Source organism: Balaenoptera borealis (genome assembly GCF_965194805.1).
Source record: "Balaenoptera borealis genome assembly, chromosome: 7".
Classification (NCBI taxonomy): Eukaryota; Metazoa; Chordata; class Mammalia; order Artiodactyla; family Balaenopteridae; genus Balaenoptera; species Balaenoptera borealis.
Genome location: NC_138864.1, coordinates 28,539,757 through 28,565,730, shown reverse-complemented (window position 1 = coordinate 28,565,730; position 25,974 = coordinate 28,539,757). Strand labels below are relative to the sequence as shown.

The following is a 25,974-nucleotide window of genomic DNA, read 5'->3' as shown; positions in this document are numbered from 1 at the left end:
TAGCCTCATCCACCAGAGGGCAGAGAGCAGAAGCAAGAAGAACTACAATCGTGCAGCCTGTGGAACAAAAACCACATTCACAGAAAGACAGACAAGATGAAAAGACAGAGGGCTAAAAAAAAAAAAAAAAAAAGACAGAGGGCTATGTACCAGATGAAGTAACAAGATAAAATCCCAGAAAAACAACTAAATGAAGTGGAGATAGGCAACCTTCCAGAAAAAGAATTCAGAATAATGATAGTGAAGATGATCCAGGACCTCGGAAAAACAATGGAGGCAAAGATCGAGAAGATGCAAGAAATGTTTAACAAAGACCTAGAAGAATTAAAGAACAAACAAAGAGAGATGAACAATACAATAACTGAAATGAAAACTACACTAGAAGGAATCAATAGCAGAATAACTGAGGCAGAAGAACGGATAAGTGACCTGGAAGACAGAATGGTGGAATTCACTGCTGTGGAACAGAATAAAGAAAAAAGAATGAAAAGAAATGAAGACAGCCTAAGAGACCTCTGGGACAACATTAAATGCAACAACATTCGCATTATAGGGGTCCAAGAAGGAGAAGAGAGAGAGAAAGGACCAGAGAAAATATTTGAAGAGATTATAGTCAAAAACTTCCCTAACATGGGAAAGGAAATAGCCACCCAAGTCCAGGACGCACAGCGAGTCCCATACAGGATAAACCCAAGGAGAAACTCGCCGAGACACATAGTAATCAAATTGGTAAAAATTAAAGACAAAGAAAAATTATTGAAAGCAGAAAGGGAAAAACAACAAATAACATACAAGGGAATTCCCATAAGGTTAACAGCTGATTTCTCAGCAGAAACTCTACAACCCAGAAGGGAGTGGCATGATATACTTAAAGTGATGAAAGGGAAGAATCTACAACCAAGATTAGTCTACTCGGCAAGGATCTCATTCAGATTCGATGGAGAAATCAAAAGCTTTACAGACAAGCAAAGGCTAAGAGAATTCAGCACCACCAAACCAGCTCTACAACAAACGCTAAAGGAACTTCTCTAAGTGGGAAACACAAGAGAAGAAAAGGATCTACAAAAACAAACCCAAAACAATAAAGAAAATGGTCATAGGAACATACATATCAATAATTACCATAAATGTGAATGGATTAAATGCTCCAACCAAAAGACACAGGCTTGCTGAATGGATACAAAAACAAGACCCATATATATGCTGTGTACAAGACACCCACTTCAGACCTAGGGACACATACAGACTGAAAGTGAGGGGGTGGAAAAAGATATTCCATGCAAATGGAAATCAAAAGAAAGCTGGAGTAGCAATACTCATATCAGATAAAATAGACTTTAAAATAAAGAATGTTACAAGAGACAAGGAAGGACACTACATAATGATCAGGGGATCAATCCAAAAAGAACATATAACAATTATAAACATATAGGCACCCAACATAGGAGCACCTCAATACATAAGGCAACTGCTAACAGCTATAAAAGAGAAAATCGACAGTAACAAAATTATAGTGGGGGACTTTAACACCTCACTTACACCAATGGACAGATCATCCAAAATGAAAATAAATAAGGAAACAGAAGCTTTAAATGACAAAATAGACCAAATAGATTTAATTGATATTTATAGGACATTCCAGCCAAAAACAGCAGATTACACTTTCTTCTCAAGTGAGCACAAAACATTCTCCAGGATAGATCACATCTTGGGTCGCAAATCAAGCCTTGGTAAATTTAAGAAAACTGAAATCATATCAAGCATCTTTTCTGAACACAATGCTATGAGATTAGAAATGAATTACAGGGAAAAACCTGCAAAAAACACAAAGACAAAAACATCATGGAGGCTAAACAATACATTACTAAATAACCAAGAGATCACTGAAGAAATCAAAGAGGAAATAAAAAAATACCTAGAGACAAATGACAATGAAAACATGATGATCCAAAACCTATGGGATGCAGCAAAAGCAGTTCTAAGAGGGAAGTTTATAGCTATACAAGCCTACCTAAAGAAACAAGAAAAATCTCAGGTAAACAATCTAACCTTACACCTAAAGGAACTAGAGAAAGAAGAACAAACAAAACCCAAAGTTAGCAGAAGGAAAGAAATCATAAAGATCAGAGCAGAAATAAATGAAATAGAAACAAAGAAAACAATAGCAAAGATCAATAAAACTAAAAGCTGCTTCTTTGAGAAGATAAACAAAATTGATAAACCATTAGCCAGACTCATCAAGAAAAAGAGGGAGTGGACTCAAATCCATAAAATTAGAAATGAAAAAGGAGAAGTTACAACAGACACCGCAGAAATACAAAGCATCCTAAGAGACTACTACAAGCAACCCTATGCCAATAAAATGGACAACCTGGAAGAAATGGACAAATTCTTAGAATGGTGTAACCTTCCGAGACTGAACCAGGAAGAAACAGAAAATATGAACAGACTGATCACAAGTAATGAAATTGAAACTGTGATTAAAAATCTTCCAACAAACAAAAGTCCAGGACCAGATGGCTTCACAGGGGAATTCTATCAAACATTTAGAGAAGAGCTAACACCCATCTTTCTCAAACTCTTCCAAAAAATTGTAGAGGAAGGAACACTCCCAAACTCATTCTATGAGGCCACCATCACCCTGATACCAAAACCAGACAAAGATACTACAAAAAAAGAAAATTACAGACCAATATCACTGATGAATATAGATGCAAAAATCCTCAACAAAATACTAGCAAACAGAATCCAACAACACATTAAAAGGATCATACACCGTGATCAAGTGGGATTTATCCCAGGCAGGCAAGGATTCTTCAATATATGCAAATCAATCCATGTGATAAACCATATTAACAAATCGAAGAATAAAAACCATATGATCATCTCAAAAGCTGCAGAAAAAGCTTTTGACAAAATTCAACACCCATTTATGATAAAAACTCTCCAGAAAGTGGGCATAGAGGGAACTTACCTCAACATAATAAGGCCATATATGACAAACCCACAGCAAACATCATTCTCAATGGTGAAAAACTGAAAGCATTTCCTCTAAGATCAGGAACAAGACAAGGATGTCCACTCTCACCACTGTTATTCAACATAGTTTTGGAAGTCCTAGCCATGGCAATCAGAGTAGAAAAAGAAATAAAAGGAATACAAATTGGAAAAGAAGGAGTAAAACTGTCACTGTTTGCAGATGACATGATACTATACATAGAGAATCCTAAAAATGCCACCAGAAAACTACTAGAGCTAATCAATGAATTTGGTAAAGTTGCAGGATACAAAATTAATGCACAGAAATCTCTTGCATTCCTACACACTAATGATGAAAAATCTGAAAGAGAAATTAAGGAAACACTCCCATTTACCATTGCAACAAAAAGAATAAAATACCTAGGAATAAACCTACCTAGGGAGACAAAAGATCTGTATGCAGAAAACTATAAGACACTGATGAAAGAAATTAAAGATGATACCAACAGATGGAGAGATATACCATGTTTTTGGACTGGAAGAATCAATATTGTGAAAATGATTATACTACCCAAAGCAATCTACAGATTCAATGCAATCCCTATCAAATTACCAATGGCATTTTTTACAGAACTAGAACAAATCATCTCAAAATTTGTATGGAGACACAGAAGACCCTGAATAGCCAAAGCAGTCTTGACGGAAAAAAACGGAGCTGGAGGAATCAGACTACCTGACTTCAGACTGTACTACAAAGCTACAGATATCAAGACAATATGGTACTGGCACAAAAACAGAAACATAGATCAATGGAACAAGATAGAAAGCCCAGAGATAAACCCATGCACCTATGGTCAACTAATCTATGACAAAGGAGCAAAGATATACAATGGAGAAAAGACCATCTCTTCAATAAGTGGTGCTGGGAAAACTGGACAGCTACATGTAAAAGAATGAAATTAGAATACTCCCTAACATCATACACAAAAATAAACTCAAAATGGATTCGAGATCTAAATGTAAGACTGGACACTATAAAACTCTTAGAGGAAAACATAGGAAGAACGCTTTTTGTCATAAATCACAGCAAGATATTTTTTGATCCAACTCCTAGAGTAATGGGAATAAAAACAAAAATAAACAAATGGGACCTAATGAAACTTAAAAGCTTTTGCACAGCAAAGGAAACCATAAACAAGACGAAAAGACAACCCTCAGAATGGGAGAAAATATTCGCAAATGAATCAATGGGCAAAGGATTAATCTCCAAAATATATAAACAGCTCATGCAGCTCAATATTAAAGAAACAAACACCCCAATCCAAAAATGGGCAGAAGACCTAAATAGACATTTCTCCAAAGAAGACATACAGATGGCCAAGAAGCACATGAAAAGCTGCTCAACATCACTAATTATTAAAGAAATTCAAATCAAAACTACAATGAGGTATCACCTCACACCAGTTAGAATGGGCATCATCAGAAAATCTACAAACAACAAATGCTGGAGAGGGTGTGGAGAAAACAAACCCTCTTGCACTGTTGGTGGGAATGTAAATTGATACAGCCACTATGGAGAACAGTATGGAGGTTCCTCAAAAAACTAAAAATAGAATTACCATATGATCCATCAATCCCACTACTGGGCATATAACCAGAGAAAACCATAATTCAAAAAGACACATGCACCCTAATGTTCATTGCAGCACTATTTACAATAGCCAGGTCATGGAAGCAACCTAAATGCCCATCGACAGACGAATGGATAAAGAAGTTGTGGTACATATATACAATGGAATATCACTCAGCCATAGAAAGGAACGAAATTGAGTCATTTGTTGAGACGTGGATGGATCTAGAGACTGTCATACAGAGTGAACTAAGTCAGAAAGAGAAAAACAAATATTGTATATTAACACATGTATGTGGAACCTAGAAAAATGGTACAGATGAACCGGTTTGCAGGGCAGAAGTTGAGACACAGATGTAGAGAACAAACGTATGGACACTAAGGGGGGAAAACCGCGGTGGGGTAGGGATGGTGGTGTGCTGAATTGGGTGATTGGGATTGACATGTATACACTGATGTGTATAAAACTGATGACTAATAAGAACCTGAAGTATAAAAAAACAAACAAAAAAAACAACTAATACTAAACTTTCTTTGGGTTATTTGTATGGAAATATATTAATATAAATGTTTCAGACATTACATGAAATTTCTAAAAATCTTATATGTTCTGGTATAATGTTATAAGTCATAATTCTAGTTATTACTTTAAAATGTATATCTCAGAAATAACTAAATTTCCTTGTCAATTGCATTATTATGAACTTTCATCAAATCTTTAACCATCTTTATTTTTAAGTCTTTTGTCATTTACAGACAGTTCTGGGTGTACTCTGATGCTTTCGCAAAAATGTTCCTATAAAAGGGTTTCATCTTCAAGGAATTCATGGAAAAGACTCTGACAAGTACAGGTTTCTGGTAACTGACTATACTACTGAACTGAATGAATAAGCATTTTCAGAACTCTAATGGAAAACTGATGAATTCATAAAAGTGCTAACAAAAGATCAAGATGAAAAAAAAGTAATTTCATGGGACTGAGTGAACTGATGAGGATGATTATAATTTTTGTGACTTTCTGTTTGAATAAAAAAAAAATCCCACAAGGACTCAGAGGCAAAAAATATACAAATCAATTTTCACTGCAAAGTAACGGAGCTGTTTCAGTGGAGGATTACTGGACTGAATGTCAATATTATGACATAGTATGAGTGTGTTTCGTGTTTGGTAATTGCAATCATTGTTGCTTTTGTTGTGGTCATCCATTTACAATGCTTGGTGTCAGTTTATTTATCTCTTGTAAAAATAAAATACAGTGTGTGTGTGTGAGTTGTGAAAAAAAAAAAAAAGAGAGAGGGTGGCTGGCGGGGGAGAGCACCTTTCTCTCTTTCTAATCCCCAGAAGAATATCCACCCACGTAACCCAAGGAAAAGTTTTGATGATGAAGGTGAACTTAAATGATAAGAAATACAATAAACTTTCATTATATTAGTAACTAGAAAAAAAATAATAATAGTAAAAGGGGAACAGAGACTAACTTGATGGAGAGAACATTAGGAGAATTTAGATGGGAGGTCAGGGAAGGCATCTTTAAGTGCTGATATTTAAGTAAAAAGTTGAGTAGGACAAAGGAAGAAAATTCTAGACATAAAGAAATAAATGCAATGGTCTAGAGGCTGGAAAGAACATGGTCGGTTTGAAGAACTCCAAGAAAGCCAATACTTCTAGACAAGTGGATACTCAAGTTTATTGTGTAGTGGAATCACCTGGTGGGCTTGTTGAAATACAGATACCTGGGTTCCAGCCACAGTGGTCTGATTCAGCAGGTGTGGTGTGGGGCCTGAACATTTGCATTTAGAAGTTCCCAGATGATGCTGATGGTGCTGGTCCATGGACCAGCGAGGGAGCTGGAAAGGGATGGAAGAGGCTAAATAATGAAGGGTCTTAGAACTTTGGCAGAGAGTTCCAATTTTATCTCAGGAGGAATAGAAAATGACTAAGAAGTTTTAAGCAAAGAAATCATAAGTTTCGGTTCCACCTAAAAAGTCAGTCTGGATGCCACATAAAGGGAGAGAAACTGAGTGTTGAGAAGCCATTTAGGACACTCTTGCAAGAGCAAAATGGCTGTATGAACTGCTTTTGAAGGATGGGGAAATTAAATCATGTAACTGAGGCATAGTTTTCAGATAATTTAATTGCTTTGATATGGGAAAAAGTAAACAAGGATTTAAGGTGACAAAATTTGGGAGATTGCGTGACCTGGAAACGTTTGGGTTTCTCACCTGAAATCCTGAACAGCTACATGCTACTGAATTTTGACAATGGAAACAACAATAAAGTAGTATGTCTGCAAAATGAAGATAAAGCACCTTCTGCAAGTTGGTGTCACCTGTCTCTCCATTCTAATGGACAAGCCTCGGAGTGTTCCTCTGTTCTTCAGAAATATCCTCTTCCCAGAATGGCAGGAATGTACTCAGTGTTAAACACTGAGGTCATCCCCATAATCAATGTCTTCAAAGTCTAATGAATGAAAGAACTTTGGGACCCTTATCAAATTTGTAAAAAAATCAGGAATGGGGAAGCGGGGAGTGCTTAGGGTTTGACAATTGGCTCTAGAAATTTGAGGAGCAGAAATTTCAGGAGGATGACAGCAGACAAATAAATTATTATTCATAAGTCATATTTTATTTCTACTCTGGGGTCAAATATTTTAAATATATTTATAAAGTATAATACACACACACACACACACACACACACACACACACACAAATTGTGAATCACTCTATTGTAAACCTGTAACTTATATTATACATCAACTACACTTCAATAAAAGAGAAATTAACACTTTCATAAAGCAAAATTTTGAATAACAATCTAAAATACTATTTTAGTAAATGCTTATAAAGAGTATTAAAATGAGTATTGTCTTCATTTCAGTATTTTTCTTTCTTAGAGATTTTTTTACAGAATTATTAGAGATATGATCAAGATTTATGTGCAAAGTTTATAGTAACATAATGTTTGAAATAAAAAAATACCTAATAATAGGAAATTGGTTAAAAGATAGTATATCCATTTGATGAAATGCTACCTAGCAATTAAAAATTATCTTTTCAAAAAATAGTAATCATGAGGTGATACAAACTGTAAAGTTTCCCTAATTTTGTTGTGTACATGTTATGTGATATTAACCCATAATTATAAATACCATTTTATATATATGACCATAGTTACCTTTATTTTTTGTATAATTACAAAAAATTATTCTTTATTTTGCAACATTCTCTACTGTTAATTTTAAAAATGTTTCTCAAATTAAAACTCTAGCTACAGTTATACAATTTTAACTTCTTGAATAATCATCATCATTATTCCTAATAGTTTGTAGCTATTTCATCTGATATTCTTGCTCCAAAAGAGTACTTGCTTAAAACAGGTTTTCAATTATATAAATTGCAATAGAATAGATATTTAAAGTAATATATGGAGGTATCCTTCAGTAAAATAGATGTTCCTGAAAAGTTTGGTATAAGTTAAAATTTTGTCAATTGCATTTCATTTAAAAAATTGCACCCATTAAAAAACTTTCATAATATATTAATTAGAATCAGCATACCCTCATGCATAAGATAATGAAGTATGTTCTCATTAGTGCCATACAAATCACAGCTTCATATACTGTTCCCTGACTTCACCCTTATGTGTGTTTGTGTTTTTCATAAAGACCTCCTGAAAATAAAAACTTTTAAACATTTAAATGTACTTGAGACTTTGCACATAGTAGTATCTCAGAAAATCCAAGTAGGATTGGTTTGATTTTGGTTTGGTCAACTCAAGCTCATCAATTATATCTGTTCTGCTAGTTAGTCTCTGCATTCTTTTCCTCCATTTGTCTCTAACCTTACTAGCTTACTTATCTGTCACAGTAAAACCCTCTTTACTCTTTCTACCTTCTCTGTTTTGACTCCTTTTCTTTCTCTAGCTGTTTCTATTAGGAGAAACTACCCAGTTAACTGGGAGACAATGAGAGGATAAAAAAGTTGAGGGCAAATGGAACACCACAAATTTTATTAAAATAGCTTTTTTTGTTTTGTTGTGGATTCCTGTCCATTGTTGCTTTCTATTCATTTCACACAGCCAGTATTATCACTTCTCCAATTTTTAGAAATATCACTCTTTTGGAAACTGAAAATTTCCAAAACACACATGCATGTGCACATGCATACACACAAAGAGATTTTGTACTTTGACCCAAAACATACATTCTAGTATGTGATAAATCTATCTGAAATAAGAATTTATGTTAAAGGGACTTGTTCATAAATGCTAAACTTAAGAAAGAAAAGCCTCCTAGTAGGCTTTACAATGAATCATCTTACAGGCCTGTTGCTTATGAAAACTTTATCTTTTGGATCAGTTTGAGACAATTGAACTGATGTTCTTTGTAATTTACATTTTTGGTCTCCCCCAAATCATAGAAAGCTTTAAAAAGATACATGTGGACCACAAGGAGGTCATTCTGACCTGACTTCTACTACAGACTTGGCTGAACCAGCATAAGCTGCTTAGGCAGGATCAAGATCAAGATTCTCTTCTCTTCCATCATGTGGGTTTATGGTCTTTGTGACAGAGAAGTAGCAGAAAAGAAAATACTGCCTTCTATCTAAAATAGGATAATTCTGTGGGTCTCTGTGAGGTTTTTCAAGACAGGGTATTGACACAACTTTCAGGTGGCTGATGTGATACATACATATTAAATTCACTTACTATGTTAAATTATCCAATGGCCTTAATTAACTAGAGTGACCACTAAATTAGGCAATCTGTTTACACATGTTCAGTTTGAAACAAAGGTTCAAAATAAGCAAGACCTGTTCACACAACAATTGTTCCATTACATTCTTCGAAATAGTCAAACTGTATGAGGCTTTTACAGGACTACCTAGTCTAGGTTATAGACTTGATATTCAATATTCAAGTGCACAGAAAGCAGGAATAATTTTAAAAGAGTATCATTTGTAGAATCGTACAACAGGTGAAGAAAATACGTATGGCTTAATGTGTGTTCATTTGTGTTATTCGGTTTTTAGGTGAGACAGAATCACAATTGGTAACACTGAAAGAAAGATAAGCAGCAGTGGTTGAAGAAAGGAAAGTAAATAACATTTATTGAGCACTTGTGAGATGCATTACATATAGTATTTTATTTAATCCTCAGAACTACTCTAAGGTTGAGAATATATCTTATCCTATTGTACAGATGAGAATATTGATGGGCTAGAAATTCAACTGCATTTCTTCCTGACTCCACAGCTTTTGCTCTATTTTTGTATATTATTGTGAAAAGAGATAAAAGACTTCAATTATCTAACAAAGGAATCAAAGTTGAAAGCATATCTTAATGGTCATTGACTTTGTGCCAGACACTGAGCAATTATATCCTATTCCACACACTAACCCAAAATTTAAATGTAGAAATATGAAACTGATATTTTTATATTGGCTTTCTTAAAATGAATGTTAGTGGGAAAAATTACTTGTGGTCTTTATTTCTCTGAAATAAATATCATTAAGAAAACTGCTGTAGGGAGAAATTCTTACAGTATAACAACTTATGGAGCCAATATGAAGCAAAAAGTAGTGAAAGAATGTTTGAATTTAAATTATTGCTCATGGTTTATATAGTTGTATAGGTGTTTCAGTGTCTATTCCTGAAAATGTTCCTGCATTTGCTTTTATATATAGGATTCTTGCAAGAGATCCAGATCCAGGACAAGAAGTTGATGTAAGTATTGTATTATTATCTATTAATTTTTTCCAACTTTTATTTTTTAAAAAGTTCTCAAATTTTCAATGAGCAAAAATTTATTTCATCAGGCTTTGAATTAATGTTGTCTTTATATCTTATGGTAGTCACTGAAGTGAGAGAAGGACTTTAAACCTTTGAATATAGTAACAGACTAAAAATTATGACTTGGAAGTGAAAGCAACAGACCTTCTAAAATGCTCTAAAAGGCATTTAGAAAAACTAGAGCTTACATTTTTTTCCATTTGTCTGATGACATTTATACAGCTGAGAGAATATCCTTTAATGTTTGTTACCTTTTATTCATCCCAGATCAGGCATGTTTTCTTTATTATACACATAATTTGAATAAAGGATATGTTGTATCTTCATATAAGTTCTAGTTTCAGCAATAATTAATTAATAGTGATTTAATAAATAATACATGACAAAATAGTTACAGATTAAGAGGGAGTAAAGAAGAAGAAATACAAGATAATCACTTGAGATTTTCTCAGGAATTTTTATGGTGTACATATGAACTATATTCTAATTGTACTTGTAAGAAAAAATTGAGTTTTTGATTATAGAATGTATTATAAGTCATATTAGTGCAATGGAATATTCTGCTCTAATTCTCTTTAGAGCAAACTAAACTTTTTCCATTTGTTCATACTTACCCTGATAGCTGGCTTATAAACATCATTTGGAGAATAAGGTTGAAATGAAAGCTTAGGGCGGCATTGTTGGAAAATTTAGCCTGTATATAACTTTTCTGGTGACCTGATTATAGTGAGGCATTGATCAGTACTCCCAATTTCATTTTTTTGCCCATGTGAATTTTAGACTGAGGACAGAAGATGACACAGGAAAAGTGTAGTTTCTTATTTACTAGGTTCAGAAGCTCCATTTATGTGGGTGTGTAAATGTGTGTGGGAGGACAGGGTCAGGATATGGGGATTATGTGCATTTAGGGTGTGTAGATATATATGTGGGTTTAGGCCAGGATACATGCATGTGGGAGGAGGATGGGGTGACTATGTAAATACCGAGTACAACTTTATGTGTTTACACATAACTAAATATTACACATTTCATAACTAAATATTATATCTGAATTATATTGTAAAAGTCACTGGGAAAGAAAAACAAAACAAAGACTTGGAAAATGATAATTTTTTTAAACAAAAAGCTATAATAATAAGGGGAGAAACAAAGAAAATGAGATTTTTCCAAAAGAACATTTAATGGATTTTAGCCTAATATAAGCCAACTTTGGTTGTTCACTCATAGACAAATAAAAATCAGTTAGTATGCCCATCAAAATGGCTGTGATGCGTTTTTGGAAATGGCATTGGATATGTCTCCCAGGTTTTATTGTTTCTCTTTGGACCAGAAACTGGATGTAAATTTTTTCAAAATATGATGTCTTTACTAAATCCCTTTAAAAATCTTTAATATTCATCTTGAAACTGAGCCCAGTTAGAAGCACAGTGATAACAATGGAGAGGAACATGCTGATGTCCCTAAAAAATATCTTTGTCTAAAGCAATATTTTATTGTGCCATACAGAAAATCAATTTAGAGATGAGATCTAATGGCTTTTTACAAATAATTCACTGTATGTGCCTCCTGAGTATACAAGAGGGAATGACTTTTTTATATATTAGAAAAATCTGTAAATGCAACACTAGAAAATAAACTAATTATAAAACCAATGATTGTTATTTACCAAAAATGCTCTAATACTTAAATATAAAAATCTTTGGAAAAAATACAACTAAAAATGTAAATGAATTTTCAGATTACTTTTGAAGTCTGGAAAAGAAAGTTTAGCTTTCATTTTCATGGGCACTGTCTTCACAAAATTAATTTTGGTTTACTTAGGTCTTGCCAAACAACTGCATCAAAACTGTAAGTTCAGAATCCATGCTTTTTCAATAATGTATTAACCATTTTTTTGTGTGCTTTCTTAAAAGTTTTTAATATTAAACTCTTCAGTTAATGCCACTGCCTACTTTGCTTTGGATTCACATAATGGCGTGATTTCTAAAACCACGAGACCTCTTTTGGATTATGAAACAAATCCTAAGGTAAGAATAAATATGAAACTTAACATTAAATAATAAATACCTTTAAATACCCTTCAATATGAATAATTTTCAATATTTTCAATAAGAATAACTTTTAAAAACTTACCTAAATTGAAATAAAAATACCAAATTTATGTAATTGCATTTTCATATTCACATAGATCAAGCAAAAATTCACTTTAAGAAAATAAATTTAGAATTTTATTTGATTCATTTTACTCTTTCCATTAGAAAATACTTAAAAAATATTATTTCAATTTTTGTGTTTGCTTCTTTAAGTGCATATAAAAGTTAGAGAAGGGATTATCTCCATACTCAAAAGCATAAAATGTTGGAGAAGGGGTTGCCTCCATATTCAAAAGCATAAAACTGAGGCAATGTTCTGGGTAATTAAATAAAATTGCCCTTTATTACAGTCACAAATTATCTGGAGTGTTGCCTCTATCCTTGGCTTTACTTGACTGTAGAGATCTGGCCTAAATCTTTTTTCCCCCCAATGTCCTGGTCAAATTTCAGATTTACAAATATTTGGAAAGAACAGAGAGGTATAAGTGTATGGAAAACATAACAAATCTTTTCTCCTACAAAGTCATTCTGGGAAATGGGACCACTTAAATTTCAAATGTTTCCCAGTGTCCTTAAACATTTCTCAATGCTTCCAGTAGTAGACTTATTAGGAAACATTGTTTTCTTAAAAACATCACCTTACCTAAAACAAGCCTTTATAAGCTACAAATATTTCGACCAGGATTTTCTCACTGTGAGAGAGTTAGAGGAAAAATTATAAGCAACAACTGGTACTCTAGGACAACTGGCTAATGGTTTATAATATTTTCACTTTGGTATTGTACGATCATCTCTCTTTTATCAACTTTGTTGTTTTCCATTCACTCCTAAACAAAGTGCTTCAGTTCTATTTGCTTCTTTACTCTTTCATATAACGTTCAAAATTAACTTTATGAAAGAAGCCCCATTCACGTTTTGATTTTAATTACACTGAATTTATAAATTAGACTGAAGAGAATTAGCATCATTATCATCCATAAAGCAGGATGATTTATTAATTTATTCAGAACTTCATTAATTCCTTCCATATATTTCATATTTTTCTCCACAGAAGTTTGTAATTTTACACATTATATGTATGATATTCCTAGACAACTTGACTTTTGCTGCTGTATATTCATCTTCTAATTGTTCAAGGTTAAACTTGATTCTTATACCTTGATATTTAAAACAGCAACTTTGCTAACTCCTTATATTAATTTGAATAATTTCTAGATGAGCTTTCATTTCTATGTTAACTGTGTTAACATTCACAGTTAAAATAACTGTCAAGAGTGACAGTTGTTTTTTTCTCTTCAATTCTTAAAACTTTTTATTCACATTGTATGCCTTATTTTTTTGATAAGGACTTCCAGAACAATGTTTACTAGAAGTGGTAATAGGATGCATCCTTGTTTTGTCCTGATTTTAAAAGTTATTGTTTAATGTTTCAAATGACAATGGTATTTCTTATAGGGCTATGGTAGACATCTTTTTTAAGTAAGAAAAGTTTTGGTTTTTTTTTAATAAATTTATTTATTTTATTTTTGGCTGTGTTGGGTCTTCGTTGCTGCATGTGAGCTTTCTCTAGTTGTGGTGAGTGGTGCGGTGCGCAGGCTTCTCATTGCAGTGGCTTCTCTTGTTGCAGAGCACGGGCTCTAGGCGTGCAGGCTTCAGTAGCTGTGGCACGTGGGCTCTAGAGCGGAGGCTCAGTAGTTGTGGAACACGGGCTTAGCTGCTCTGCGGCATGTGGGATCTTCCCAGACCAGGGATCGAACCCATGTTCCCTGCGTTGGCAGGTGGATTCTTAACCACTGCGCCACCAGGGAAGCCCAGAAAAGTTTTTTTTTTTTTTTATTCCTAATTTGTTAAGGGATATTTGATGTTGAATTTTATAATATTTTTCTCCATTTACTTAGAAAATTATATGGTTTCTTTTTGTGAATTTATTAAATGTATGAGTTATTTTAATACATTTTATGTTATTATAACATCTTTGTCTTTCTGGCATATAACCTACCCCATATAAGGTAGTTTTCAATATAGATTACTATATTCAATTTGCTAATATTTTAATTTAATTTGGGGATTATAATCCTAAATGTTCCCTTGTCTTTGTTGACTAAAGCTCAAGGTGGTTTGTTCACTCATTTTTTCTTCCCACATGTGAGCTCATCATTAGAAGAGCTTCTGCATGTTTACACATTTAAACAGTGTTGAGCAATTGTCCCTCCAAAGGGGTATACCTCTTGGCATTCCTAGGGCATCACTGGTTTCAGGAAAGTTTATATGTTAATTTCATGGCCCAGCTATTCTTGGACCAAATGTGTAGTACAACCTAACTTTTATGAGTTTCTCTCTCTCTCCCTCTTTCTTTTTCTCCTATAATTTAATGGCAGTGGTATTCTGGAAGGATTATGGCAAATGATTTTACTCTGTCCACCAACCTGATCTAAAAACAAACCTTCATTTGATAAACTTTCATCCTCTTTTGGTTTACATATTAATCTTCTCCATTGATTTCCTCCATGGTAAGGTTATTTCTAATTTACTTCTTGTCTCTGGTGTACCGCACAGTGCATTGTATAGTCAGTGCTCAAGAATATTTCTTGAATGAAAGCATGAATTCTCTCTACTAATTTCAAGGGTCCATGTATTTGTTAAGACTTAAAACAATGAGGAACAATAGATTCATTAGTTTGAAATCATTTTTGAATTGCCAAGTACTGTGTTGGCACTCTTACCCAGATTTTCAAGAAGCCACACATTTACTTTTTTTCCTAAAGCAACAAACCAGTTACATTATGTTGAGTATGTGTTAGGCACCAGTAAGGTGTTTTACACATAATAACTTACTTAATCCTTATGAAAGCCCTGTGAGGTAGATATCATTTTAACCTCCATTTTATAGATGAAGACACTAAGTCCAAATAAATAAGTGGCCTACCCAAGATCATCCAGCTGGTAAATGGATGAATCATGATTCCAACACAAGCAGCCTAACTTTATTATTCTTTAAAAATTTTTTTTTTAACATCTTCACTGGAGTATAATTGCTTTACAGTGGTGTGTTACTTTCTGCTGTATTACAAACTGAATCAGCTATACATATACATATATCCCCACATCCCCGCCCTCTTGCATCTCCCTCCCACCCTCCCTATCCCACCCCTCTGGGTGGACACAAAGCACCGAGCTGATCTCCCTGTGCTATGCGGCTGCTTCCCAGTAGCTATCTATTTTCCATTTGGTAGTGTATATATGTCCATGCCACTCTCTCACTTTGTCCCAGCTTACCCTTCCCCCTCCCAGTGTCCTCAAGTCCATTCTCTATGTCTGCATCTTTATTCCTGTCCTGCCCCTAGGTTCTTCAGAACCTTTTTTTTTTTTTTAGATTGCATATATATGTGTTAGCATATGGTATTTGTTTTTGTCTGACTTACTTCACTCTGTATGACAGACTCTAGGTCCATCCACCTCACTGCAAATAACTCAGTTTTGTTTCATTTTTATGGCTGAGCAATATTCCATTGTATATATGTGCCACATCTTCTTTATCCATTCATCTGTCGATGGACAATTAGGTTGCTTCCATGTCCTGGCTATTGTAAATAGAGCTGCAGTGAACATTGTGGTACATAACTCTTTTTGAATTATGGTTTTCTCAGGGTATATGCCCTGTAGTGGGATTGCTGGGTCATATCGTAGTTCTATTTTTAGTTTTTTAAGGAACCTCCATACTGTTCTCCATAGTGGCTGTATCAATTTACATTCCCACCAACAGTGCAAGAGGGTCCCCTTTTCTCCACACCCTCTCCAGCATTTATTGTTTGCAGATCTTTTGATGATGGCCATTCTGACTGGTGTGAGGTGATACCTCATTGTGGTTTTGATTTGCATTTCTCTAATGATTAGTTATGTTGAGCATCCTTTCATGTGTTTGTTGGCAATCTGTGTATCTTCTTTGGAGAAATGTGTATTTAGGTGTTCTGCCCACTTTTGAATTGGGTTATTTGATTTTTTGATATTGAGCTGCATGAGCTGCTTGTATATTTTGGAGATTAATCCTTTGCCAGTTGCTTCATTTGCAAATATTTTCTCCCATTCTAAAGGTTGTCTTTTTGTCTTGTTTATGGTTTCCTTTGCTGTGCAAAAGCTTTTAAGTTTCATTAGGTCCCATTTGTTTATTTTTGTTTTTATTTCCATTTCTCTAGGAGATGGGTCAAAAAGGATCTTGCTGTGATGTATGTCATAGAGTGTTCTGCCTATGTTTTCCTCTAAGAGTTTTATAGTGTCTGGCTTTACATTTAGCTCTTGAATCCATTTTGAGTTTATTTTTGTGTATGGTGTTAGGGAGTGTTCTAATTTCATTCTTTTACATGTAGCTGTCCAGTTTTCCCAGCGCCACTTATTGAAGAGGCTGTCTTTTCTCCATTGTATACTTTTGCCTCCTTTATGAAAGATAAGGTGACCATAGGTCCATGGGGTTTATCTCTGTGCTTTCTATCCTGTTCCATTGATCTATATTTCTGTTTTTGTGCCAGTACCATGCTGTCTTGATTACTGTAGCTTTGTAGTATAGTCTGAAGTCAGGGAGCCTGATTCTTCCAGCTCCGTTTTTCTTTCTCAAGATTGCTTTGGCTATTTGGGGTCTTTTTTGTTTCCATACAAATTGTGATATTTTTTGTTCTAGTTCTGTGAAAAATGCATTGGTAGTCTGATACAGATTGCACTGAATCTGTAGATTGCTTTGGGTAGTATAGTCATTTTCACAATGTTGATTCTTCCAATCCAAGAACATGGTATATCTCTTCATCTGTTGGTATCATCTTTAATTTCTTTCATCAGTGTCTTATAGTTTTCTGCATACAGGTCTTTTGTCTCCCTAGGTAGGTTTATTCCTAGGTATTTTATTCTTTTTGTTGCAATGGTAAATGGAAGTGTTTCCTTAATTTCTCTTTCAGATTTTTCATCATTAGTGTATAGGAAGGCAAGAGATTTCTGTGCATTATTTTTTTATTCTGCTACTTTACCAAATTCATTGATTAGCTCTAGTAGTTTTCTGGTAGCATCTTTAGGATTCTCTATGTATAGTATCATGTCATCTGCAAACAGTGATAGTTTTACTTCTTCTTTTCTGATTTGGATTCCTTTAACTTCTTTTTCTTCTCTGATTGCTGTGGCTAAAACTTCCAAAACTATGTTGAATAATAGTGGTGAGAGTGGGCAACCTTGTCTTGTTCCTGATCTTAGTGGAATGGTTTCAGTTTTTCACCACTGAGAACGATGTTGGCTGTGGGTTTGTCATATATGGCCTTTATTATGTTGAGGTAAGTTCCCTCTATGCCCACTTTCTGGAGAGTTTTTATCATAAATGGGTGTTGAATTTTGTCAAAAACTTTTTCTGCATCTATTGAGATGATCATATGGTTTTTCTTCTTCAATTTGTTAATATGGTTTATCACATTGATTGATTTGTGTATATTGAAAAGTCCTTGCCTTCCTGGGATAAACCCCACTTGATCATGGTGTATGATCCTTTTAATGTGCTGCTGGATTCTGTTTGCTGGTATTTTGTTGAGGATTTTTGCATCTATGTTCATCAGTGATATTGGCCTGTAGTTTGTTTTTTTTTTTCTGTGACCTCTTTGTCTGGTTTTGGTATCAGGGTGATGGTGGCCTCGTAGAATGAGTTTGGGAGTGTTCCTCCCTCAAGCAGCCTAACTTTAGTATGGGTATTTCACCCCTATGCTACCTTGCCATTGTTGGCTTGTCATCTCTTCTAAAAAGCTGTTACTATCCTCCCTCATACTTTCATGCTCTGCTGTAATCTCTGTACATGCAGAAACTGTGTGCTGCTTATTTTAAATATCAGTGTTTGGTACTTACATGATGTACTACTGAGGATGCATGAACAAATGGGTGAATAGTTAATTCAGAACAGCTGTGCTGTCGTAGGGAACCCCATTTTTTAAGCCAGTGTCAAAGAAAGGAAAATTGACATATTTGAAAAAAAACTTTTCATTTTAAATCACCCTTTGTCTTTTAAGCAGTTTATACATTTTTTTGAATAATAATTTACTTCAGTGGTAATATATTTTTGGTCAAGCTACATTTTTGTCAAATATTCCTTGTAATCTTCAGTTTCTTCTCATTTATTTGAAATATTTCTGAAATAGTAGGCTCAATAAAGTATCAATATTATATTATATAATTAAAGGGACTTTGATTTGCTTTTTGTTTTTGTACATAATCTACTTATTAATTATATAATTAAATTTAATAAAACAAAAATTAAAATAATTCTTTGACTTCATCAAGCTTTTAGTTATTACTCTATTAGACAACATTTTTGATTATTATGACATTGGAATATCAACTTTTTATATGAAAATTTTACAACTTTTTATGACGTTACTAAAGTATTCATGATTTTTCAATTATTTTCCAAAAATAAGATAGCTGTTTACCTTCACATATTTTTTCCTAAACAGTGAAACTTAAGTTATCCTTTTAGTTTGCTATTTCAACAAATTCAAATTGACTCTATTGCCTTAAATGTAGCATACCAATACCAATGTTTAAAAACATTGTCAAAGTTCCATAACAATTGGTAGGTAGCATTAAACACAGAAATCTACATGAGGGTACAAAAGAGACTTCTTTTGACAAATGACCTTAAGATTTTTTTAGGAATAGACCTATTCCATTAGACCTATCCCATTCTTATGCTGCAATTTTTAAAGTGCTTTTCAATTTTATTTTTAAAACAATTTTTGTAAAGGGAAATTGCATATTTTAAGCACTCAAAAAACATATTCTGTCATCTCTTATTTATTTTATCATTTCCAGATAGTGGTTGCTGTGAGAAATAGAGAGAACCTGTCTCTGGAGTCATGCATTGGCACCATGACTTTAAACAGCAGGAATGTTAATGATGAGAGTCCTGTTCTTACGTAAGCAAAGAGTAAATATTTAAATGTTAAGATTTAACCACTGAATCTTTTTTTATAATGGGGTAAATATCAGAGTTTTGCTATTATTTCCATTGTCAATTTTTTTACAAACATTCAAAGTGACCTAGAAGCAAACCTCTATTAGCTCCATGAAAGTCAACCTCAATCATATTTTATGTTTGAAACCACAGAAGTCAATTTTTTTTTTATGGAATAAGAATTCAAAGCTTTCTATTTTCCTATTAAGTAATAAATTATAAATACTCCTTAATAAGTAAAATATTGTAGAAAATGCACATTGATACATTCGTATTGAAGAGAATTAGGGTTTTGCTCTGGATTAGGCTTTGGCTTACAGGAATGTCGTGGCTGGTTTGATCTTCCATCCAGACCACTAAAAGTTTCTCCATATCAGCAATAAGGCTGTTTCACTTTCTTATCATTCTTGATTCACTTGAGTAGCACTTTTAATTTCCTTCAAAAACCTTTCCTTTGCATTCAGAACTTGGATAACCGTTTGGCACAAGAGGCCTAGCTTTTAGCCTGTCTTGGCTTTCTACATGTCTTCCTCACCAAGCTTAATCATTTCTAGCTTTTGATTTAAACTGAGAGACATGCATCTCTTTCACATGCACATTTAGAGGCCACTGTAGGGTTATTAATGGGCTTGATTTCAATATTGTTGTGTCTCAGGGAATAGGACGGCCGAGGAGAAGAGAGACAGAGGAATGGCCAGTTGGTGGAGCAGTCAGAACACATACAACATTTATCCATTAAGTTCATTGTCTCATATTGGCATAGTTTGTGGTGCTCCAAAACAATTACAGTAGTAATATCAAAGCTCACTGATCATAACAAATATAATAATAATGAAAAAGTTTGAAATATTGTGAGGATTACCAAAATGTGATATAGAAACACCAAGTGAGCAAATGCTGTTGGAAAAATGGCATCAGCAGACTTGCTCAATGCAGGGTTGCCAGAAACCTTCAATTTGTAAAAAATGCAATATCTGCAAAGTGAATTAAAGTGAAGTGCAATAAAATGAGGTATGCCTGAATATGAAATGAAACAGTGATTTCAAAAGTGCTTGTAGTATTTTGTTATCTGGAATAAAGTATAATTAACCATTCAGTAGAAGGACTAGAGAAAGGGTATAGGTAGGAGAAAACTTTTAACTTCACTTTATAATACTTAAAGATTCTCTAACAGATGTAGTAATTTATAAAGAAAAAGATTTTTTGAGGCCAGGGGCTTGAAACTCTTACAAAATATGTATCACATAAAATTTAAAATATTTGTTGTGTGACAGATGAAAAGAGACATTTGTTTACACTAAGTGATAGAAAAATCCCTTTTGTCCCACAGATATATACCAGATGCACCTATAAATATTTATGAAAATCTGGCTGTTGGAACAAAGCTAGTGAAGCTGACAGCAACTGATAGAGACATAGGGGACTCGGTACATTATGAATTTATAGATACACAAAAAGAATTTTCAGTAAATGAAGGTATAATAATTTTTTGTTGCTAATCATTTTATAAAGTATATTATAAAATGTATTTTTCACTAGTTAAAAATAAGCTTGATTAGCATTCTATAAGGATAAAAGAATATTTAAAATATTCAGCAGCATATTTAGCATATTTTATATGAGGTAAAAAGTGATCATTCTTTCCTTCTCAGAAGTATGGAAATAGTCTGCACAATCTGTATGCTCCAGGGGGCTCCCAAACAATTCAGACCCACAGCATGGTTCCCTGGGATTTTATTGTGTGATTTTTCTGTGAGAAGTAGCTTTTCCCATGAAAACCATAATATTAGTCACATAAATTGAATATTTATTTTATATCATACATTCTCATAAGCACTTTGCATATACAATAACTTCTTTGTTTACTATCCTAATCCCCATCTAACATACGATGCCTGGAGAGAAATCTTCATTTACTCAAGCTCATGCAGCTAATTTGCATGTCATAACCTGCACTTGAATTCAGACTGCTTGAAAAAGAGACCTATAACTCTAAGTATATTCTATATGACTACAAGTTAGGAGTTCATGCATGCCTCTAACAACTTAGGCATAAAGCAAGGTGAAGGAAGAAAGAAAGGCTTTTCCATTTCTTAAGAAGTATTGTACATTTGGCACGCACAAAAGAGCAGGATTAATCACACACTGCCTTTCGTATCAGTGAAGAGTCCCACATAGGGAGTAGAATCTGAGAGGTGAGTAAGGAGACCTGTGGAAGGGAAGACCTGTGGCACGCCAGAACTTAAGCAAAGCGAGAAGGATGTTCAGGTCAGAAGTGATAAGAAGGGAGTGGCAGCAGAAATACGAGATTCATTACATAGAGGAGGATTGATACAATAACTATGTTAAACATAAATGAAGGCTGGTTTCTCCTGTCAAACATGAGTTACAAAAGTAGAAAATGAGAAAACTATAATGAACAATATGAGGATAAATTAAAATTAACAGTGTTAGAGTAAACATGTTTTTCATTACATGGTTAGGTACAGGAAGATTGTGTGTGTGTGTGTGTGTGTGTGTGTGTGTGTATAGTTTCATAAATAGATATTGCTGTAACTGTATATGGGCACGCATACACACACACACACACACACACACAGATGCATACCTGTAGCTACATCTACTAAAAGAGTGAAAGAACTTAGGAGGATGATACAACAATAGCAATGAGCACATCTAGTACCCAGATACTGACTTCTACATACCATTTTATCTTGCAAGAGCTCCCTAGAGCAATGACTCATTTTGAAAGTGATAGGAGTTAAAATGCAAGATGAGCTTGAAATAACTCGTTGTGACAGAAAGCAAGAACATGCTCAAGGAATGGTGAGGGTATGTTAAAAAACAAACAAACAAACAGAAATTAGCTTGAATTGGCTCCCTCTAGCCAATTTAAGGGCACTTTGAACATAATAGTTCATAAATGAAAATAATAGTTGCAAATTATAACCCATTATAAAAAATGGGACTCCATTAGTCCATAGAGATATAAATACATAAATAAATTGACAATTTCATGGGGAAGAGAATGTTTACATATTTTCAAAATACCTCACCATAAAATATTCATTAATTGCAAAGGATAAAATAACAACTTTGGAATGGAGAAAACTGGTAGACACCATCTTAGTCAAGTAATTAAAGTGAACATCATCAGTAATGAGCCAAACTGATAGCATGCCATAAGAAGATATTGTAACTTCTGTGATATTTAATCCCAAACTACATAACCCAAATCTTATCATGGGCAGACATCAGGCAAATCCAATTTGAGGAAAATTCTCCAAAATTACCAGCCTTTAATCTTCAAAATGGTGTTAAAAATTAAGAGAAGATTGAAGAACTTTCCAGATCGATGGAGACTAAAAGGACATGACAACTGGATTTTTTGCTATAAAAATATTGAGACAATTGGTAAAACTTGAAAGGAGGTCTCAGTATTAGGTGTATTGATGTCAACTTCTGGATTTTGTTGTTTTTATTGTGGTAATGTTGGAGGATGCTCTTAGGAAATATACCTTAAAGTATATGGAGATGATGAGACATCAAGATCAGCAACTTATTCTCAAATGGTTCAGGAAAAAACATTTTTCCCACATGTTCATGATTATTTAAAACATTTAATAATTATAAAGACTAAAAAATAGAAATCAAGAAAGAAAAAAAGATGATATTGAAGATAGGCAGAAAAGAGGCAATACTTTAAATCATATTCTAAAAATTCCTGAAGAAGCACATAAAAGCAGTAGAGCAGAATACTGAAAAGTATCTATCACTCAAGAAAATGTTTCTAAAATAAAAGATGATTTGAGGCTACATGTTACAAAAGGCAAACTAGGTTTTTGGAAGACCAATACGGAGTGGCAGAATATGAGACATTTTCTAGTAAACCATTAGATATTAACGAAAAAGAAAAAATATTTGAGCCCCTAGGCAAAAAGGTTAAGTCAGTTATGAGAGAGTGATAATCAAATTGTAAAAAGACTTTTTTTACAAGAATTTCCACAGTTAATAGAGTAACATATTTAGGAAACCTGAGGACACAAATTGTGACTTTAAAAATTTATACAAAGGAAAATGACCTCACAGATAAAGAAAGCAGATAAAATTTCAGGACCATGGAAGCAATCAGGAAATATTGTTCCTATGAGTTCTTCCTGAGGAATTTGCTAGGGAATGAACTCCAGACAACCAAAATAACTGGAGAATTATCAGCATAAGAAATGATGGTGAGAGACAAATACATATTTATTTACAAAATTAAAAATAAATAATGTTTTTAGAGAGTGTACTACACATAAAGGCTACATTAGCTGCAAATATAGATAAATTAATTAAAAAGCAACTGTTAATTAAAATATTATAAGTTTTTATTTTTGTTGATTTTTGTTGTTTTTGTTTTTCTCGCTGCACACAGCTCCCTACCCTAACTCTACTCCGCTTGGGCCAGAAGAACTAAAAGCATTTATAGTAGGGAAAAAAATTGGAACAGAGGCACAATGAGGGGAAACTACTCTAGTAGATATTAAAACATGTTATAATGCCTCTGAATTGCAAACAGTGTGATAGTGACAAGTGATTATACAGATAGATGTATGGAACAGAATATAAAATTTTGATAAGAGTCTCAAATGATCATGAAAATGTAAAAGTGCAGAAAAGGTTGACATTTTTTAAAATGATGTAATAACTCGTAGCATGAGGAAAATAAAACATTTTTGTATTGTATATCAGATTTTATCAAATTGATTAGATTTTCTCAAAAATGCAATCATACACATAATAGAAGAAAATATGAATGAATTTCTTTATAACTTGTGAGTAGGAAAAACTTACAACCGTAACTCAAAATCCAGAAACCACATGGGAATAAATTGATGAATGTGACATAAATCATCATATGATCACCATCATCATCATCACCATCATCACAACAACTACAACAACAACATTTTTATGGCAAGCAAATAAAATCACCATAAGAAAAGTAAAAATGCAAATGAGAAATTGGGAAAATATTTGCATATTAGAAGAATAAAAGTAACAATCAGATATGAAAATGGACTAAGACAAGAATCAACAGTTTAGAGGAGTTGCAAATGACTCTCAAGCATATGAAAATACGCTCTATTTTATTCATAATAAAATTGAAAATTAAAATAATACTACATTACTATTTGTAACCTATAGGATTACCAAAATTTTATGTTTGAAAATATCTTCTGTTGGTGAGGCTGCGTGAAAGAGACCTCATATAGCTCTTGGTGAGGATGAAAAATACTACAACCTTTACTGAGAGAATATGGTAGAATCTAGGAAAACTGCATATGCATTTACATTTTGATGCTGCAATCTCACCTCTAGAAAATACCTCAAATACACTGACAAAAATATGAAAAGATGTATGCACACACCAGTCATTGCATCATTATTTAACAGCAAGATTGAAAATATCCATAGGGCAGTGATTATATAAACTGTGATACCCCTAGACAGTGGAATAATATGTCCATAGAAAAAGAAATAAGGAACCTCTCTATATTATTTACATAATGATCTCTGAGATACTATATTGGGGGGGGGAGGTGAAAAAACGTGTGCATAATGTGTTACTGTTAAATTTATCATGGAAAGAACACAAAATTATATAACAAATTTTTTAAATCCTGGAGAATTTTATAGATTAAAGAGAGTTAAGAGACATACCAACCAATTAAAAAGTGTGGACTTTACTTAGACGATGATTTGAAAAGCAACAAAACTTCATAAGACAATCCAAAAATTTTTATCATTACTGAATATATGATGATGTTAAGGAATTAATGTGATTTTTAAGGTATGCTAATTATATCACAGTTATATTTTAAAAGAAGAGTCCTTTGCCTTTAAGAATAGATAATAAAATTTTTACAAATGAAATGACATGTTGTTTGGGATTTTCTTCAAAATAATCCAAGTAGGGGATAAAGGAGGCAATGCTATAGATGAAACAAAATTGGCCATATATTGTAATTGTTGAAGCTACTGATGTGTACATAAGAGTTTATTGTATAATTCTCTTGGATTTAATATATGCGAATTTTTAAATAAAAACTTTTTATTCAGGAAAATATATGTCCCCATCATAATAAAAGTAAATACGTTATATTTTCAATTGCAATAAACTATATCTTTAAAACAACACAATTTGAAAAGTGGATGGGATATAGTAAAGATATTAAGAATTTCTCTTACTGTCTTCACTCCACTTCTGTTGCTCCTTCTAAGACAAAAATGCCTAATCAGCTAGAATATATGTTTACCAATTCTATCTGCTAAATATGAAATAAAATCCTTTCTTTCCATCACTATTGTAATTCAACATCTCTCACCCAATCCTCAGCAGTACAATTTACTTTTCTCAAAATACTCTGTTCTTGCACATATTTCTGCCCTTCCATGTGCTATTCCATTTATCTGGAGTGTCCGTCCTACTTCTTCTCCTTTGGCTTCCCTTTGCCATAAC

The 25,974-nt window shown here is 33.4% G+C and overlaps 1 protein-coding gene across 1 annotated transcript in view; it reads left to right on the top strand.

Moving 5' to 3' along the window:
- LOC309632662 (cadherin-23-like) overlaps nt 1-25,974 on the top strand; it is a gene marked incomplete at its 5' end in the record, with an annotated part of 102,183 nt that overhangs the window by 29,911 nt on the left and 46,298 nt on the right. The window contains 5 exon segments of the mRNA XM_082400421.1: nt 10,217-10,390; nt 12,142-12,251; nt 12,339-12,430; nt 19,253-19,431; nt 20,800-20,945. Of these exon segments, the coding sequence (XP_082256547.1) occupies nt 10,217-10,390; nt 12,142-12,251; nt 12,339-12,430; nt 19,253-19,431; nt 20,800-20,945 (701 nt within the window).